General features: G+C 39.2%; 1 protein-coding gene across 12 annotated transcripts in view; it reads right to left on the reverse strand.

The window, feature by feature from the left end:
- The window catches only part of baiap2b (BAR/IMD domain containing adaptor protein 2b), a 93,442-nt gene that overhangs the window by 12,564 nt on the left and 60,907 nt on the right, over positions 1-19,971 (reverse strand). For 11 of the 12 annotated variants that reach the window (XM_037544178.1, XM_037544175.1, XM_037544174.1 and 8 more), the window contains 6 exons: positions 12,101-12,253; positions 5,384-5,584; positions 3,923-4,124; positions 2,457-2,658; positions 1,925-1,993; positions 1,437-1,596 (listed from right to left, as the gene is read on the reverse strand). In XM_037544178.1, coding sequence (XP_037400075.1) covers positions 1,437-1,596; positions 1,925-1,993; positions 2,457-2,658; positions 3,923-4,124; positions 5,384-5,584; positions 12,101-12,253 — 987 coding nt within the window. The remainder of the gene's footprint in view (positions 1-1,436; positions 1,597-1,924; positions 1,994-2,456; positions 2,659-3,922; positions 4,125-5,383; positions 5,585-12,100; positions 12,254-19,971) is intronic. The other variant, XM_037544184.1, reaches the window with a different exon arrangement.

Here is a 19,971-nt window from a genome sequence, read left to right on the forward strand (position 1 = left end):
CTGTGAGTCACCAGGAACAGGATTAAGAAACACTAATATTTGAAATTAAAGTGAATGATGCTCTGGATTGCCAGTAGGTGGCAGGAGCGCAATGCGAGCAGGGCTGAGGTCTGTGCAGTGAGGTACCTATGCTTCTGCTCCACATAAAGAGAGGGAGGTCATTGAGTACACTCTGTACAGCGATCAGGCTGACAGTATAGAGTAAGAGGACTGGCTGAGTGTCATTTAAACACCACTCCTCTATCCATTCACGATGAACACAATATACACTAAAGGCAAAGGAAATCGTGGGTGGTGTGCGGGGTAGATGTTATATAACAACCGCTGCTTTTGATGAAGAGTCGTTGGTGCACACATGTACACATACACTCTGAGGAGAATACATCTAGGTTGTCTTAATCATTGATGTACCTCTCTCATGTGTGCATTTGTAGTAAATGTGTATCCGAATGGCTTCTTAAAGGGGTGCATTCTGCTGTGCAGGACTCTGGCTATATAAAAAGATAATCTATTGAAAATGTATTATAATATCTTCTGTTTCTAAACAATATAATGACATCACATATTCTATTTTCACAGGTGTGAGTGTGGTCCTTGTCAGTTCAATCCAGCCTATTTGTCATGCACGTTTGCTTAGGGTAATGTTCCGAAACGTCCTCTACGCTGTCAGCTGAGGTGCACTCTGTTCTGATGGTGCTGGTTACCACTGAGCTGTTAAGCACAAAGCAGTACAGCAGCTGTATCTCACTACATCCTGTAGGCAATATGTATGTATGAATTTGTTTTCATGCATTTTAAAGACAAATACCCTGACTTTGCAGGAAAAAAAAACTATATCATTGTTCATTGTATCTTATGACTTCTTTCAAGGGGAACTGGATCTTTCCACTTTGTTATTGTTAGTATGCTGCAAGTGGTATCCGAGGTAATCTTCCAAATCACTGATTTTGCTGGTCTTAATGTGGTGCTTTGCTTGTGAATGACTTTAGACTCAATGTACTTTGGCGTTAAACAAATTTACTGCATTACAGTAATGGAAACAACTGGTCTTATTAAGGGAACCATCAATGGAACTTGCTATATAAAAGCTGTATTTGAATAAGATGCTGCCAAATAAGGCTGGACTTAAGGAGGTGACATAATTAATGCATTAACTTTGAAAACAGCATACCTGATTTAACTTAATGGAGCACTGGTTGATCCAACCTTTTTTTAATGTTGTTAATGCATTGTGACCCTTGAAACCACCCATAGTTTCACTAATCTGAAGTTAGGTTCCTATTCACCAGCTTCTTTTTTTTTTACTGCTCCTTAAATGTAACTGCTGCACCCTTTAAGGTAAAACAGCAAAATTGAATGAGAGGCCAATTTCAGCCTCATCATAGCTGCTCCAGTATGTGTGCGTGAATGTGTGCATGCTGCATGTGTGTGTGTACCTGTGAAAATCCTGGAACCGCCACACTGTATGGTCTTTGTCTGCTCAGCGAGGCAGTCTGTGCCATTAGCCGAGAGGAAGAGCCATAATCAGGAGACGGAATAGTGACAGGTTCTCTCTCCAGAAGGTTCCCTGTGCTGCTGCTTCTGCCATGGTGCAAACTACACACACACACACACACACACACACACGGCCATTATGACACACAGCTGTGCATTAAGAGCACACTTTAAATCCCTTTGTCATTTGCATCAACTTTCCTAAGTAATGAACTCATGCAGAGTTAGAAGCACTTCAGCAAAGATCTGTAGGATACAACTTTATAGCTTTATAATCTGTTCAGTGCAATTGAATTTATAGTGCTCCTGCTAAGGACAACTGCTTTGTACATCTGTTGTATGGGCAGTAAAATAAGACATAGTGTCGATGAAGAGTTAGGACTAAACTCGCACTCATAAAATGGTACACATTAGACTCATTAGGTCTTACCTGACATGCAGTCTGCTAGTGTCTGTTTCAGGAATCAGTCTGGTGTAGGAGAAGGGAAACCATCCTCGCCTGCCACACATACACATCAAACACAGTCTGAGTGAGCAACATATATTTTCTCTTTCTTTGTAAAAACTGATTTACTTTATTTTCATTTCCCCCATTGAAGCTAATGCAGTAATAGAAGCTTATATCTCACCAATTAGCAAAAAAATGACCACTTCGTCCTTTGACTAGGGGTGCCCAAACTTTTGTATATGACATATCCAACAATATATCATACAAAGCCAGAAATCATGCAAGCAAGTCTATTTAAGATTACAACTTTATGTTATTTGAGACAAATGTGTCATAATTTAAGCATTTCGTTTGCACCATGTTAACTGGTGAAGAATGAGCTTCCATTACATGTTAGCTGCATTAGCCTTGTAGCTCCTTGACTATATTTGGGGTAAAGGGGAACATTCAGTTAGTTAGATTTTTACTAAATTATTCTTTTAATTAAAATTTAATTCTGAGATACTTCACTCACATCCTGTTCTTCTCGTTCTCTCCATAGTGCCAGCCGTCCCGTGCTTCAGGCACCAGCAGTGTGATAATGTCCCCCTCAGTGAAGCTAAGCAGGGTGTTGTTATCTCCAGCCGTGTGTGAGAAGATGGCCTGGACACGGGTCCGCCCGTTCCTCTCCAGTCCTGCCGCCATTGAGCTTGACCTGGGCAGTGTCTGGGTCTCTGCTGAGAGGCCAAAGGGTTGGAGGTCAGCAGCATGACATTTTTGATGATACAGCAAAGCCTGAGTGGATATCAATGATCACATCGCTGATCAAAAAGCAGATAAATTATATAAAAGTCATGATGAAGTGAAGGTCATTGAACCAACTTCACATGCCTTTGGCATTAAAATAGGCCTTATATGCCTCCTTTCCTACATTAATCATGTACATTTTTCATTTCATTTGCTTAAATCACCCTAAACATCCTTCAGACTCCAGCTTTGTCCTTCACCCATTTTCCTGGCTTTTTAAAGCTCGTCCCTTCTATTCCCTCTAGTTCTGGCCTGTTTTCATTAAATGTGTTTGCACTCTTATTGTCAGGGTTCAGGAGAAACAGTCACTGCCTTATGAAAGAGAGAAGAGAAAGAAAAATAAAGCGAGAAGGCAGCACTGCTGTAGCCAGAGCAATTGGCTTTTTTATCGGGATGCACCGTCTGTCCTCAAATAAAACATTCACCTTAATGTGAAGGGTCAAATTAAACAGATGATGTGAAAGTGAATCTTCAGTCAGGTTAACATTTTGGCCAAATGTGTTTAAATAATAAATTGATCCTAAATGGTTCTTGGCTTAGAGGCATGGTTGATGAAACAAAAAAAAATAATTAGTAAACAACCTTTACATGATGTGAAGGTCCTTAAATATCTCATTTACATCTCATTTTCATTTATTAGAAGGTTCTTTAGGGAAGGGCTTCTCAATCAAACTGTGGACTGAATCGCAGTTCACAACAGTTTTGATGGAGCTGCAAGAGGGGGTGCTCAGGTGGGTGAGTGATTGCATGACACAGGTGATTAATCTATGTTTTGCTATTTTCAAGAAATGGTCTGTCTTCAAATGGAGGAATAATTGCCCATTGATAACTGACTCACTGACTAGCTCTGCATACAACACAATGGATTTGCTGCATTGGCACCCCAGTGGCAATAAATGTGCAATTTTTGTATCCATTATCATATTTTTTATCTTGGTATTATGCTTGGTCTTTTGGGGGGGTTTTTCTGGGTTTGCAGTGCTTTACTCTGCATGGTGGTAGATCTCCAGGACCAGGACTGGGAACACCTGTTCTATGGCATCATTCTGCAGGACCCTTTTGGTACCTTAATTTTTTTTTTTAAATGTAGTGTTGTATCTGTAACAATTAGGATCATAATTTCCCCAAAAACAGAATGTTTAATGTCATTAAATATATGTCAGTTCCAGGGGGCTGGATTTGCTGCGTACTTACCCAAAGTGCTCTTGCTCTTAATGGGTGCAACTTTACGGACAGGCAGAGTGTTGGAGTAGATGTCGCTGCCGTGGCGGTGCACCTGTGGTGAGACAGTTTTGGCCTGTGCAGCTTTGCTGTCCATCCAGTGCTGATAGTCCTCCACTCCATGAACCCCAGCTGTGCCGTTCAACATGGAACCACTCTCTGCTCCCATCATCCTCTGGGGGAAGAAACAGCAAAAGAGTTGCAGAATCATCATAGTGGCCTCTTTTAGCTTAGTAAGTTTATGTGTGTTAGCTCGATTTTAGCTCTGCTGACATCAACAACTCAATAAAATCTAATCCTTAAAGGACTCTTAAAGGTGCTTTTTTTAAAATTAAAAGAGTTTGATGTGGTATATGAACATTGTTTCAAAATGCACCCTTCACACACACGTTCATACAGTTCATACATCACTGCTGTCGGAACAAAACATTGTTTACATTCTGTGTAAATTTCAGGATGAATGGAGCAAAAGAAACAGTCCAAAATGGATACATTACATTACATTATAGTAAAGTATATAATGTTTTTTTTTCCTTCTCCTGTAAGTTATTAATTTGAAGATATGAGGTTTTGTTCCAACACCAGCAATATAGATACTAAGCTGCTTTTGAATTGTATTTGTGATGTTCAATATTTGTGATGTTCAATATAAAAACACATATCTGCCTGTTCAGCTACAGCTGATTAGCTCCACCCATTCAGGTTATAAGGAGTGTTTCCACCTGGACTGCTTTTTAAATGAGGCACAATACTGGGCAGCCAACCAGGACAGACATCATATGCATATATAAATGAGAACCAAAAGCCTGTTTTTATTTTATAAGGAATAAAGACAGTTGATCATGCCTGTTCTTTGTACATTAAAGTAAAATAAAAGTTAAATTCTAGGATATAAGATAAACTTTTATCATTCCATCTAATTGTAAGATTGCCTCCTGTAGTATGAAATTCTGTAGTATTGAGTCAAGTTTCATTTACAATAAATAAAAAAAATCAATCTGGCACTTTAATTATATTGACTGTCACTCTTTCCCCATGACTCTTGGAGGCATCCTTGCCTCCAGGGATATTGCAACAGCAAGAGAAAATATATAAATAAAAAAACAAGCTAAAGGATGACAGGGTGTGAAAGGCTAGAAGTGTTCTATAATTCTCTTCACAGCAACGAGGTAATTATCATGCGATAACTCTTGAACTGAAATGAATACCAGAAGAAAGAGATGCCCTTTTCTCACAGCTCTTTTGCTTAGGCCTGCAGTTCTGCAACACTTTCTCAACTCATGAGACACCTTATGCAGAATATAATTAGCCTTCATGTTTGGTAGCTATGCTAGATTTAACCGAGTCATTTGTAAACACTGAAGTAATTAACATGTACAACCTTTTTCCAGAAGAACACATTTTTGGTGAATTCAACCCATTTCCTTCACTTACCTGCTGGCTGCTCATGAGAGCGGCCAGTTCAGGGGGCACTGATAGGGGTTTGGCTCCAGGAATAGGCTCGGAGATATGGTGTGGTCCCCCAGGCCCAGCGCCCATCTGGTGGGTCATGAGGACAGTCCGGTCAGGGAGCTTGTGGGGATCAGCACATGCCTGCTGCCATAGTGGAATCTTCTGGGTCAACAGGTCTTTGCCCTGAGCACACGAACAAAGGTGATGGACAATAATCAGACACAACTTCCAGACACCTGAACAATGAAAAAAAAAACATTTTAACAGTGACAGTAACTCACAAGATACATCAAACTATGAGAAATGTTATTTGTACATATTCATGAAAGGACTTGGCCTTAACTCCAGCCAAGACATGGTATTTTGGGTTTGCTTCTGTTTATTTCCAGAGCTATGAAGCTAGTGTAGCCAACACATAATGGAATGTTAGTACCATGCAAACCTGTGGGGCCATTCTTAGGTTAAAAAAGTGTGTAATAAAACTCTGGCAATTAAAGGGGTTAAAACATTGTAGCAGGCATTAGTCCTTCTGAATCCAAGGGTTAGAAACCAAGCAAGCCTGTTTGACATTATTTAACAATTCAGCACAGTTTGAAATGTGTGGTGATTCAGGCATGGGGTTTGCCAGATACACAAACTGGTTGTCACAGTTTTCCATTACTTGCTTGTTTGACTGATTACATTTGGGGTAATAGGGAAATTGCATAAATGTGATTTCTTGGTGAAACCTCACTTTAAAAAAGTACTAAACACACGATTTCATAAAAAAAAACAGACAATACCACTTTACAGACCTATAAAACATTTATGAATGGTTTAAAATTAGTTATTACATTATCATTAAATAGGTTATAAACACATTACACATTAAAAAACATTAATAGTGAGATCTAAATCAGCAACAGTGACTTGTTATGCCTGATGAATATGAATATCTTATTAAAGTCACTGGTGTTCTACTGACTGATGAAGAACATAAAGTAAGATGTCATTGCCGTCCAAAAAAAAAATCATGAATCTTTATTTTTATCATTTTAACTCCAGACTGCAGCTGTCTTTTATGCTGTGTAAAACTTTAATGAAAATCGGATTGCTAGAAATGCCCTATAATCACTTGGAAATAATCTCTTTATATTAAATGACGTTAAAAGTTAAGACTTTTTTACCTTCTATTGTAAACTTACTATTTTTGGAGATAAATATTTTCTTTAGACAGCAGTGATATGTAACTAGCAAAAACATTGTAACAGTATAGATGAATATAGACTGGAATATGGAATGGAATATGGAATTTTGGAAAACTACAGGTCACTGTTGCCCTTTTTGTGTTAATAACTTGTTATTAATGATTTGTATGTTCTTTTGAACCTAATAAATTAACATTAATAAACACACATTAAACCACTTAAGAACGTTTTATAGTGTAATTGTAAAGTGGTACCAAACAAAGCTTTAGTAATGGCAACTTTCTTAGAGTTTAGTCTCAAATGCACACACTCAGAGCTCAGTGTAAGTGCTCTGCACTTCACACTGACCGATTCTTTGATGAAGGGAGAGTGATAGAGTGATCCCCCTCTCCCACTGAGACTTTGCTCTTTACTCTGCCCTCCTAAAGCACTAAAGCATCGATCTAACAAACTGTGAGCAGGCTCAGTACTCTTGCTGGCCCTCTGTCTGTCCACACTGGGCCACACATTGCATCATTACCCCGGCCTTTTCCCAGCCCAGCTGGCCACTGAGGAAGCAGCCAAGCAGCTCAGGAACACCTGAAAAGCTGCCCACACTGCGCAAAGCACAGAATGTTTTATTTTTAGAGGTTGTTCATACAGCCAGGACATTTAATTAATGCCATCTCTGTGCGCAGTGTGCATGGACAGGTATAATTTAGCACTGAATCAGTAACGCCTATGTGATCACATGGCTAACATTGCTAACATTTGGGTACTTCAGTTATGCTGTTGTTAAGTCTATGGATGTACTAGATAATGCCAGTGCACACCATCTTCTTTCACCTCTGCCTATTCAATTTGATTTATTTATGTCATGAACGAAGCTATAAAGTATATCATACTTAATACAGCTTAGTTAAATTCATCTGCTCTGTGCATTTGATCACATTTGTTCAATATTGTTGGATAAATTATTTTAAAAAGGGTGGAAGAAAGGAGGAAAGAAGGAAGGAAGCAAAAAAGGAAGGAAGAATAAAGGGGAGGATCACCAGAAGAAAAAAAACAGAAACAACCAGAAAGAAAGGGCAAGAGAAAGAGGGAGAGAGAAAGGATGAAGGAAGGAAAGAAGGAAGGAAGGAAGAAGGTAAGGAAGGGAGGGAATAGGGGAGAAGCTCACCGGAAGACAAACATAAAGAAGAGAAAGAGAGTAAGAGATAGAGCAGGGGAGGTGGTGCTTGGGGGTGGGGGGGGGGGGGGTTAGATGGAAAGAAGAGTGGAGAAACTCACCAGAAGGAAAGAGAAATACAGACAACCAGAGAGAAAGAGCAAGAAAGAGAGAGAGGAGAGGAGAGGAGAGGGAGGAGAGGAGAGGCGGAAAAGGAAAAATAAAGATAAACAACCAGAAAGCTAAGTGAATGAGAGTGTGGAGGGGAGAAGCTCACCAGAAGGAAAAAGAAAGGGAGACAACCACAGAGAAAGACGAATGAGAGAATGAGAGAGAGAGATGCACTTTGAGTCAGGTTCTGTGGTTCTCCCCGCTGAGGCAATTATCAGTTGGGCAGCAGAATGAGAAGCACCTGCAGAGAGCTGCATGACCAGCCGGACTGGACCGGCCAAGTGCCTTTAGTGTGAGAACATGCACAGAGGAGGTAGAACTATCATATTCTAGCAGAGGGAATATCTGGGCTAGAATGTTAGTACAGCACACTTCATTAAACTTCTAACAGTAAGTTAACAGGACAATAAACAGTGATTTACATTTTGTTGGCTAATTATTTGAAATTCAACAAACTCAAAATTTGAAGGCGACCAGGTAATTCACTTGTTTAAGATAAAACATTGATTCATTTTTACAGTGTAACTATTTACACCCGAGCTCATAACTATTATGCTGAGGATACAGTCCTACATTGCCCATAAAAAGGCTTGGGATTTACAATACATTTAATAAATAAAAATATTTCCTTGTTAGTTCAGTTTCACTTTATTTGCATAATCCATTATAGTCCTCTATAGATAACCTACAGATGTTCTATCTGTTGAAACTTTGTTCTAAACAGTGGTGAGGTTAGGGTTAGGATTTGGATCAGGATTAGGGCTAAGACCAGGGTAAGGGTTGAGTTTAGGTTCTGGGTTGAGGTTAAGGTTTATTAGAGTTAAAGAAAATCATGAATTAGAGTTAGAGTTAAAGAAAATCATGAATTAGAGTTAGAGTTAAAGAAAATCATGGTCAATATTGTAGGTATTTAGTTGAATGCACCTTGAAAGTCTATCTACAAAGCATCAAAAGTGAACTATCCAAATAACGTGTTACCAACAGTTCCCAATAGGAACAATATTAACATAATAACTACAGAAAGCTGTTGAGATACAACCATTTTTCTTTGTAAAACTGGTGGAACAACTGACAGAAGCTCTACCTTGAGAATAAAGCCCAAGCCAACTAATTTTGTCCCGTTGTTGTGATGTCCGCACTCATCAGTAGAGTTTCAATATGTGCTGTCAAATCATTGTTTAAACAAAACCTACTTGTCATACCAAGAAAGGCACTTTGATGAACATGAAGCCGAGTGTTGAAGCAAAATATACTCAAGTGTTAGTAAATAGCTGTGCTATGTTAATCAAAGCCTTGCAGACATTTTCAGCTGAAAATTGAAAATAATCAGATGACACATTATGGAATTTTTCAAAAGAATTGTCACCAAACTTGACTCGCAGTGTAGCTGTAGACAAGTACATATTGGCTAGTGATTGTGTCTGCCAGTGAATTAGTAATGAAATTTACTGTATTCTAACCAGAAGGTACACTCCATGCCAATTGGAAAGGCTTTTTTCTCAGTTTATCTGTATTTTTATCAATTTTGCACACACTTCTCTGTTGTATCTGTGTGCGAGGGCCTTTTGTGCTGTTCCCATTATCTGCTGGTTTGGCCTTGGTGGTGGTTCAGTGAGTAAGTACCCAGCAGTCTTTGCGGGTTGGCTGTGGGCGAAGGTGTGGAGCTTCAGAGATGACGGTGTCTCCTCAGGCAGATGGTCTGCTCAGCACAATTCACTTTGTTCCTCAGCCTCTCCCTAACTGGAGCACCACTTCTTTATTATGGGCCACTTATACAATGAGGCCAATGGTGGGAGCGCATGTGTGCGTGCATGTGTTTCTGTGTGTGTGTGTGTGAGAGAGAGAGAGAGACAGAAAGGGAGAGGGAGAGGTAGGGGAAGAGTGACCAGGTGGGCGAACAGGTGAAGGAAGTAGCTTTAACCTACATTTGAGCCAAAACACATTACATTTCAAGTCTCTCCCACTTTCTCTGGTTTCACTTTTTCTCTATTTCTTCCCTCCTCTCCACCTCTGGGGACAAAGCAATCTTCAGCTCTTGTGCCCCTATTTCTCCCTCACAGCCATTACATTCAGTCTCACATGTTAAATTGCTCTGTGTCTGCAGACCTCACTGTCTCTACAGCATGGTGTTTCCTAGAGAATCTGCCTTCCTACACATCCATGTCTATCATCCCATCAGATACACACACACACTCACACACATACACACACTTATTATTATACAATATCAGGACATTCATACATGTCCCATATGAATTCTATGGCATATATGTAAGAATAAGTCTGACTGTATTATGCAAGATGTTCTAAAGGCAAACATATGTTTGTAACTATGTAATAATATGTGCCAAATATATTTTATATGTAAGTACATATATGCATAAACAATATGCCATGTATGTATTATATAACTGTATCTACCTATGTAATAAGGTTTCCCCATTTGTATTTTTATAATTTATGCTTTATATAAATGTACCCTTGTAATAATAATTTGTGATATATTTGCTTGTAATAATAACATACCTATTACATAGATTTATGTATCATGTATTATGTACATGTTAGCAACTATAAAATAATATCCTCTAGCTATTATATACATTAAATATCTATGTAATAACAGCATGTCCCATCTGTATCATATATTTTAGTAACTATGTGATAATAAAGAATACCATGCCTATTACATGTCAGTTTTAAAAAGTGAACATGTAGGTTTTGTAAAAAAAAATTTCTTTACCTGAAAATGTGTGAAAACAAACACACACACACACACACACACACACACACACACGACACTCAGTGTCTGGACACAGTGTTCTTGTAGAAGTGGGCCATCCTCTGCCTCAGCCCCCCCTTCCTCTCCTCCTCTCTCTCTCTCTCTCTCTTTCTCTCCTCCCTCTCCTCTCTTCCTCCTCCGTGTGTCTTTCCTCCCACTGCACTCTGTCAGCGCTGCGGCGTCGTGGCCCACGCACAGCAGAGGAGGGGAAACTCATTCACCCGGACATGACTGGAGTTCCCCCGCACCACCGTGCTCCACTTTACTTTACAGCTTACTGTATTCAACCACTGTCAGTATAATGCAATACTTGTGCTTCACGGCATATTGCATTGACCCATGTCTGCTCATTTGGTTCACAGGGAAAAAAAATCACCAGCCTGGAATTAAATCTCACTCTGAATGCGTACTGAAGTGCAGAACTGTAAAGCAGCAGCTAGATTTTATTAAACCTTTATTAAATGCACATTTCATTTCACAGACTGTATAATGCCTCATCCACATGCTCTAAGAAATGCAGAGCGTTTTAAAGCAGACATATTCACACAACAGCATAATCAGCAGCAGCCGCTTTATCAGCTGTAATGAGAGGGGATTTTAGGCAGAAACAGCTTATCAGTGGATGTAGCTGTTTCGTTTAATAACTGAATTATGTTTGGTTAGTTTATCCTATAGTGATAACAGATTGTTGCACAAAATAAAATTGTACTAATGGTGAAAAGTGGATTTTAAAATCTTGTAATAAGGTGTGATTTCAATGAAGAAACTTTCACATTATTAGAAACCCCTAACACATTTCTTTGGCCAGATTATTAGAAACTTTGTGTAGCCTCACCTAAGTCCACCTTGCTGGTGCACAGTTTGTGAGTGTAGCTCACCTGTTGATACACAATTTGTATTAGCCTTTATCTGGCCCTTCATCAATGGTCAGTTTTTGACCACAGAGCTGTTTTTGGTTGAATATTTTTAGGGGGTGGACCACTTAAAGCCTAGCAACACAATGACTACTTTGTCCATGTCATTATGCTGCTGAGAATCATCCACTACCCAAATAATATCTGGTCAATGGTAGATCTGCAGCCTGAACTTGACCAATGAAGAATGGGCAGCTAACAAATGGTGCATGACAACAGATGATTGCAGTTTCTAAATGTACACCTAAAAGCTTGGTGGGGTTAATCAAATGGACAGTGAGCAGAAGTAGAAGGTAGATGTTTCTAATAAAGTGGACAGTGAGTGCACTGAATGTATTTAGAATAGATAGTAACCAATGTTAACTCATAAATTACTATAGATATAGATCTTCAAGCAATCTGATAGATGCCGGTTCTGCCCCCGAACCCCCTCTCTCTGAGCCATTCAGCATGAGCAGGATGTGATGTAGGTGGGTGCTGGGGGTGGGGCTTTCTCACCTTGGTGTGGTAGGCACTGCTGCTCTTGGCCACGGCGCACTGTCGGTCCACCAGGAAGCAGTACCTCCTCCTCTCTTCAGACAGGGCATTTTTGTAGCCCTCTGCGATGTGGCTGTCCAGCTCACTCTGCCTGCTGCTGATGGCCTCCACGTACTGAGGGACAGGGAAGGTGGCGTGAGGCGGACTCGAAACAGCCAAGAAGCCCCCTGGTTTCTCTCAGCTATGAGCAAAGGTGGGCAGGCTGAGAGAAACTGCACAGTTTTAACAGCACTGATGCCACCTTGCTGTGCACACAAAACAGCATTCTGAAGGTAAATGGACCATGGACTGCAAAGCTGGTGATGGATGCATTTAGCAGGCTTGACTGGCTCTCTCAGATGACCCAAGAAACCGAGGTCAATTTGCACTCTGTTATGAGCACTGGACTCTACAACCGAAAGGTCAATTGTATGTTGACAAGGAAACGCTCAAGAAGCAATGCAACAGCGTACACTGAATAGGAGCACATTTACTGACTCTATATGGAGATAATGTCACATAGTTTATGAATGTTGCTAAAATTATCTTTCTCTGACAGTGCCAAGGTACCTGTCATTCCCATTAGCCTGTATGCCCTCTAACAAGGACACACACCTCCACAGAACTTGGCATCACACCACAACAAACACACCTTCACAGATACGCAAGCAAGGCAAGATTCCTACATACAGCACACTGAGTAACTCTTCTATGCTGTGATTTCTGCCTGCTGAGTGTTAATGAACATAGCTGAGGTGACTGAGATCAATATCATAACTCTACAGGCTGCAAGGCTGAGAGCCAAGAGGTGGTACATGCTAGTGAAATCAATACAAATACAACGAATACAAATACAGCAAACATTCAGTATGAGCTGTATATAAAATCTGCCCTTACACAATCTAGCACACAAATACAGTTACATGCAAATGTTTAAGCACCACTGTTCAAATTTCACTGGCAACACTTTATTAATCATCTACAAAGGACCACTTCAAATAAACTCTTAACAGTAACACATCAACAACATGTCAGTAAAGTAGCAGTAGAGAAGCAATAAGTAGATGTGTTGTTAATCTGTTACTTCCATTGCCCCAAACCTAACCCGGACCCTGGAACTAATCCTAGCCCTAAACTCAACCCCAACCCAAAACCTAATCCTAACCCTTGTATGTTTTTGACATGTTACTGAGTCTGTTAAGTCCTGGAAGTCCCGTGAAACCTAGATTGGATTAGAATGGAGTAGCTTATTGAAACAAGCAAAGATTCTAAACTTTCAAGCAATATTACTGTCTTGAATCTTTAAAAACAGAATGTATATGTAAGGTAAATGCAAATCTTTGCATAACTGATATAATAACACATGAAATGACATATGTAATTACCAGTGGTTTTGTCAGATATATGGGCATTTTTTACCAGGCTGATTAAGTATACAGACTTACAATGCTGAGTTTATTCACATGATGATTATTAAATTTTATGTAAATGTTGCTCCTGATTAAGGAGGGGTAATGAGTTTGTAGATGCATTAGCAAAAAAACATGTAAATTAAATTGTCTGTTAGTGTAATGTGCACAGTAACTGCATGTAAATTCATCTTTGTTAAGGTTTGCTAATGAATGTCACAGTTATTGCACAGTTCTCACATATAAATGTGATTTACAACCAATCAATGAGGTTTCTGACTATACTGCTATGCATATGCCTCCATTACAGTGCAATAGAGTGGGATTCAATTTTAGTACATACCACCCATGCAAAAGAGGTCAAAAAATCTCAAATTGCTGTCCAACATTGTCTGAGACGAGTATATGAAAAATATATAGAGTACAAGCCACTAAGTTTATAATCGACACTCTTAAAATAAAGGTTCGTAAATGCTTCTTGGCTTGGACATGAAAAACCCTTGACTGCTGAAAAATCTTTAGATTCTGTGGTGGTTCTTCACACTCATCTAATTTCTCTTTAAAGAACCATCCATTGAGTGGCTCTATAAGAACTCAAAAGTGTTTTTTCTGTGGTCTCATTCCATAGAAGCCTTTCTGACACCTTTATTTTTATAGAGTGTAACTGAGACATACTTGACTCAAACAAAGCAAAATAATAACCCACTCCAGGGTAATTTCAAGGTATACTGCAGAATATTAACATGGGCCTGTTAGCCATTTGTTATGTCACTGCTGCTATACGAGCATGCAAGAGTTTAGCCAGGCGAAGCCAGACTAGCCAGCCTGACAATCAGACACCTCCAGGGAGCTGTCAATCAAACTTGGTGACTCAAGCACTTATGGGACACTTTAAGCCAGAGAGAGAGACCAACACACATAAGCTCTCACACTCAACCATTCATGACTACAGTGGTTCCACCTCTTCATGCCTACACACAGCAAGTACCTGTACATTGTTGTGTAACCATACCTTTAGCTCCATTACTGCAGGAAACCCACTCGAGAGCGAGAGGCTAACTAGCACAGAGCAGCGGAAAGTAGAAGAATAGGGAAGCAAAACTAGGACAAGACATCCAAAAATAAAGGAGAAGAGCAGCTGAGGAGGGGAGAGAGGATGGGAAGTGCCATGCTGGCAGCACCTTTCCTCAGCTAATTGATTGCAAGGGGGTTGCTCTGAGCTGTGGTCTAAAACGAGTGCGAGTGTCAGGTTTCTTCAAGGTAGCAGAGCAGACCTTATAGTAGCTAAAATGATCTGGAGAAAATACATTTAACTCTATTTCCCCCTTACATTTTCCCAAATGTAGTCAAAGAGCTGAGACATGTTTGGTGTCAGAAGTTTGCCTATTTAGTTTTGTACCAGAGCTACAATGCTAATGCAGACAAATGGGTATAAATATAAGCATAATTCATGCTTTATGTCCATTTTCATTGATAACAGTATAGCATATTGTGTAATAAATCACAAGTCTAAGTAAGAATTTCTTTGGACAGTGTAACCGCCTGTTTCACTGCACATATGAAAACAAAATTCTTTAATCCTGAATCTTGAATCTGTTTAAGATTACCTAAAGCTACACTATGTATGTTTTGAGGATTTGAAGACCTCACTAGTGGAAATTGTAATTAAATGCAACATGTGGAAGAACATTTTGTAATGTCGGTTGTGCTTCGCACCCATTTCTTAAACAATTTTTTCCTAAAAATTTAATGAATACAAGTTTACTGAAAGAGAATACAAAGTGAAATCAGTCCAAAATTGGTGAAGGACAAGATCATCAAGCTAGACACTTTTTTGTGCTCGCAACATTGATTTAAGATGATGTAAACAATTTAAAGATGTGCGACGAGATGCAAAAAACTCCCTCCAAATTCGACCCGATGCCTTTCACTTTTAAATTATTACAGACTTTACAGGGTGATTTCCAGAAGCACACAGACACCATATATTTGCATGTTTTTTTTTCTCCTGACTCGGTAATGGCACTTTTTTAACAAAAAACTTACAGTATATAGTGCAACTTTAACAACTCAATGAAACTATGTGATGATTGAAGCATGAATTCGGCATGATGCTATTTAGCATACATACGTTTCTATTACTTGTTAGCTACAGTAGATATAGCTCCAGAGCAATATTAAAGATGGAAACTCCAGATATGTCATACTCTACCGACTATATTTGGGTTACTACATTTCTGTATAATTGTGTAAATTAGATTTTTTTGCCAAAGTGTTGCAGTGAAGAGGTCTAGTACCAAGACCATGGTTTGTCCTTGTAGTCACAACAGCTGTTATAACAGGTCGCTATTAAAGCTAACTTAACTTCTGCACTCGGTTTAAGCAGTCAGCCTCTTCTTTTAGCAGACATCTACTGCATTATTGATCTCAAACTAGCTATAATCATATTTGCAATTCAATGTGATTTAAGAACTTTTGAATGTGCTGAATTTGGGTATCCGTTTGGTATCCGTAAGTGCACGGTTAGCAAAAACTATTTTATTCAGCATGGAAAAGAAGCATGCACCTGAAGTACAGAACAACATCTCTGATCTGTAGACGGGGGGTCACAACTCAGAGCTGATAGGCTGTGAACTCAGCTGAACTAGGAGCTTTTCTACTTGCCTGTGAGCTCAGATCCAGAATCAGGTCACTTTTTAAGCTGCTCTTAAAAAGCACTACAGTAAAAAGAGTTGAACCTGACCTGCCAGCAGCTAAATTTGTCTTTTTCTCACAGGAGTGCAGATGGACGTCAAAGTACAAGTAAGGCTAGACCTGCAACGCTGCAAACTCTGCAAAAACAAGCTCTGACTCCAGATGTATAAAACTTCATGTTACAAGTGCTGACAAAGCATCACTGCCATTTACATCTTAATGAAACAAGTTAAACTGGGGGTGCCCCTAACAGGCATGCTGAATTTGAATCCTGCATAACGCTGCTGTCAGAACAAAACCTTGGATCTCCAAAAATGGTAACTTTACAGGACAAGGAAAAAACATACTTTTCTTTTAATGTAAGTCAGTGCAACCAGACACTTTTCCAACTAATTTTGGGCCGTTTGTTTTAGTCCTGTTTTGGATAATGTAAAAGGCAATTTTATATTTACATTTTACATTTTCAAATTATGTCAAAAACTGAAAATCAACAAAAATGGACATACAAGGTTTTGCTATAACAACAGTGATATACTAGAAATGTACATGGGTACTTTAACACAAACAAGAGTGATTTAACCAGAACACGCTGCCAAGATTGTCTTAAGGGGCGGTATTAAGGATGTAGTTGCTCTGTACAAACACCAGCATGCCAGGGAAAACAGCTAATCCTGAGAATCAGAGCCCAAAAAGATGTCCTAAATTGCGCCTTCTGCACTGCTATGATGAAGTACATGAGTGGATCTGAAATATTGCAAGTGATACATTCAGTTCCCCAAAAACTTCTATTTGATTAATGCGCATCTGGTACAACTCCTACAACAAAATTAGAGGTCATGGGAGAGTGTTCTAGGTAGAGCTAGTGTTCTAGGTAGAGAGAGAGAGAGAGAGAGAGAGAGAGAGAGAGAGAGAGAGAGACTAAGACTATGTTGTACTCAATTTTGTATGCTGTGGGTCAGTGAAAAGCAGTTATTGAGGTCAACATGGACTTTGAACTTACTCTCTCTGAAAATCTGATCCCCACATCTGATCTGAACATCTCATCTGATCAGACATGTGTGTCCGTCTCTGAATGTGTGTTTGGACCTAATCTATAAAACAACCTGGGCTGGCCTTCCCAAAAACATCGTTGCTGAAAGATGATTCCTAAATGGTAGATCGAGCATCACAATGAACACTGTCTCTACCAGTTAAGTTGGACAGATAGAGAAAGCAGAAGAGACCAGACCTATATAGATAAAAAAAGGAAAGAGAAAGAAAGATGCAGAGAGAAATAACACATGAGAGGGGAAGAATAGGGGGAGAGAGAGAAAAATAGAGAGAAGAGTGAAAGAGAGAGAAAGAGAGACAACAAGATGGCAAGATAGACAAAGACAAAGGCAGATAGAGAGAGAGAGAGAAAGAGAGAGAGGAAAGGAGCTAAAGAGACAGAGTGAGATGGACAGAGATAGAGAGCAACATAGAGTGATATGGAGAGACAGATTAAGAAAGAGACAGAGACAAAGAGAGAGGTGAAAAAGCTGAGGAGACAGAGTAAGACAGAGAAAGATGGAGAAACAGAGAGAGATGAGAGAAAAAAGAGATATAGAGATGAGAGAGAAAAAGAGACAAAGAGATGAGAGAAAAAAGAGTGACAGGGAGAAAAACAAAAAGAGCTAGAATGAAAGAGAGAGTGAGAGCGAGAGAGAGCGAAAGAGAGCAAGAGAGAAAAAGGAAAAAAAGACAGAGATCCATAAAGAAAGAGAAAGACAGAGAGAGAGACATAAACAAAGAGAGAAGAGAGAGGGAGCGAATAGAGAGAGAGACAGAAACTCTGAGGTCGTATGCTAACGTCATTCATTCGTTTTCATCTTTACACAAGAGAAATCTGCCCCCACACAAGCACACACACAGACACCCACTCAGAGTGGGCTGCATCGTACTGTCGTAGGGCCTCTATCATCACTGCAGCACATCCTCTTCTGACTCTCTAGCAGGAGTACATGTTCCTGCCGTAAGCCACGTCATGTGACCTCCTTCAGATCCATTACTGTGGACAGCCCACTTTATTAAAACCATGTTCAGAGAGCTGCAGTGTGGGTTTTACTATGTCACTCACTCCAGTGACGCACTTCCTCTAGTGTTCTGAACAATCACTACATGTGCACGTGTCTGTAATGGAGACTATACTGTGTAACCGCGTCCTGATCACAGACTAGGTTCCCTCAACACTACAGTTCCAATTAACCTTCTCTTTCTGTTACTCATATGAGAATTTCAGCTGATCCCAGCCAACCAAACAACCAGACACAGACATTTTGGCTTAAAGCACTGAAATCACAGCTACTAAACCAGGATCCCCTCACAGATTCAATCGTTCATAGCAACTGTGACAAAATTAGACAAGCCTTGCAAAACATTGGCAAAAATCCAGCCAAATCTAGCGAGACATTCTAATGAACAGCTCAGACTTTGTCAAATAACAAAATGCACAAATTTGGAGTTTGTTATTCACTTCAAATTGTATTTATTATGTAAAAATTGAGTAATTCAGTATTGAATAAGATAGTTAAAAAGCAATGGACAACTTATACAATATATCTTCAATTCGCCGGCAACAAAATCATTCACAGCACTGATATGTTTGGCTTGAGTACTGACATAAGCTGTTCATAAATATGTATTGCTTTTTTATATGTTACTCAGTGCTGGTGCATTTATTATAATATCCCTATAATGTTAACCTTCTAAAAAGGTATTACTCTGAATTCACATCAGTAGGATCAGCAGGTCTCCGACCTCTGCCTGAGACTGAAGCTCTATAAAGGAATTCTAATTAATACACACTCACATAAAAACAAATAGTTATTCACAAATGCAACATAAAATGGCATCACCATGTTCTATGAGGCACTCTAGTTTAATCAAGCAAGTCCTCATTTGGAATGCTTGTTAAATTATTAACGTACAGTAAGTTATAACATAACGTCTTATTATGCTTTTAAATAGACAAGCCTTGCAAAACACTGGCAAAAAATCCAGTCAAGTTTAGCAAGACATTCTAAAGCATAGCTCAAATGACAATATGTACAATTTTTTGGTTTTTGTTGAAGTGTCTTATTAACTTAATTGCAGTTATTGTGCACAAATTGTATTATTAGCATTGCGGCAAATTCATCACTGCAGTTTTAACCTGCTGAGTATCGAATATCTACTATAGTCCAGCTCAGGATCCTATCATTTTAATCTGGAACTTTAAACAAGAGTAAACTAGGTTGAACCAACTTTCTGTATGGCTCATCCAACGTAGCAACAGTTGCTATGAAAGAATGCATTTGTGATCAAAGCATGGATAAAACAATTGCAACTGCAACTACATCATGGAAAGTCTAAGAGCATTTACAGCACTAAGGAAAAAAGTCTACATGTACAGCATGATGGAGAAAATGAAACAAATCAAATAAGCCACCAATATTAATTATTCATGCTATTATAAAATGCTACTATATTATGCTATTATAAAAGGGAGATTGATCCCTTCTGTCATTTACAGGTGTACTCACATGATCCATGGATATAGTTCTACACTGTGACTCATTATAGATTGACGTGATAGATTATAGTTACATGTTTTAGACAGGAGATAAATGCTTCTATCATTGCTATTGGACTAACAACAAACCAGAATATACTGGCCTATTTATTCCTTTTGATATACCAGCTAGCCAAAGGCCATTCAGCCAACAAAACAAAGTTGTTGTCATCATCTTT

Source organism: Pygocentrus nattereri, chromosome 13 (assembly GCF_015220715.1).
Source record: "Pygocentrus nattereri isolate fPygNat1 chromosome 13, fPygNat1.pri, whole genome shotgun sequence".
Taxonomy (NCBI): Eukaryota; Metazoa; Chordata; class Actinopteri; order Characiformes; family Serrasalmidae; genus Pygocentrus; species Pygocentrus nattereri.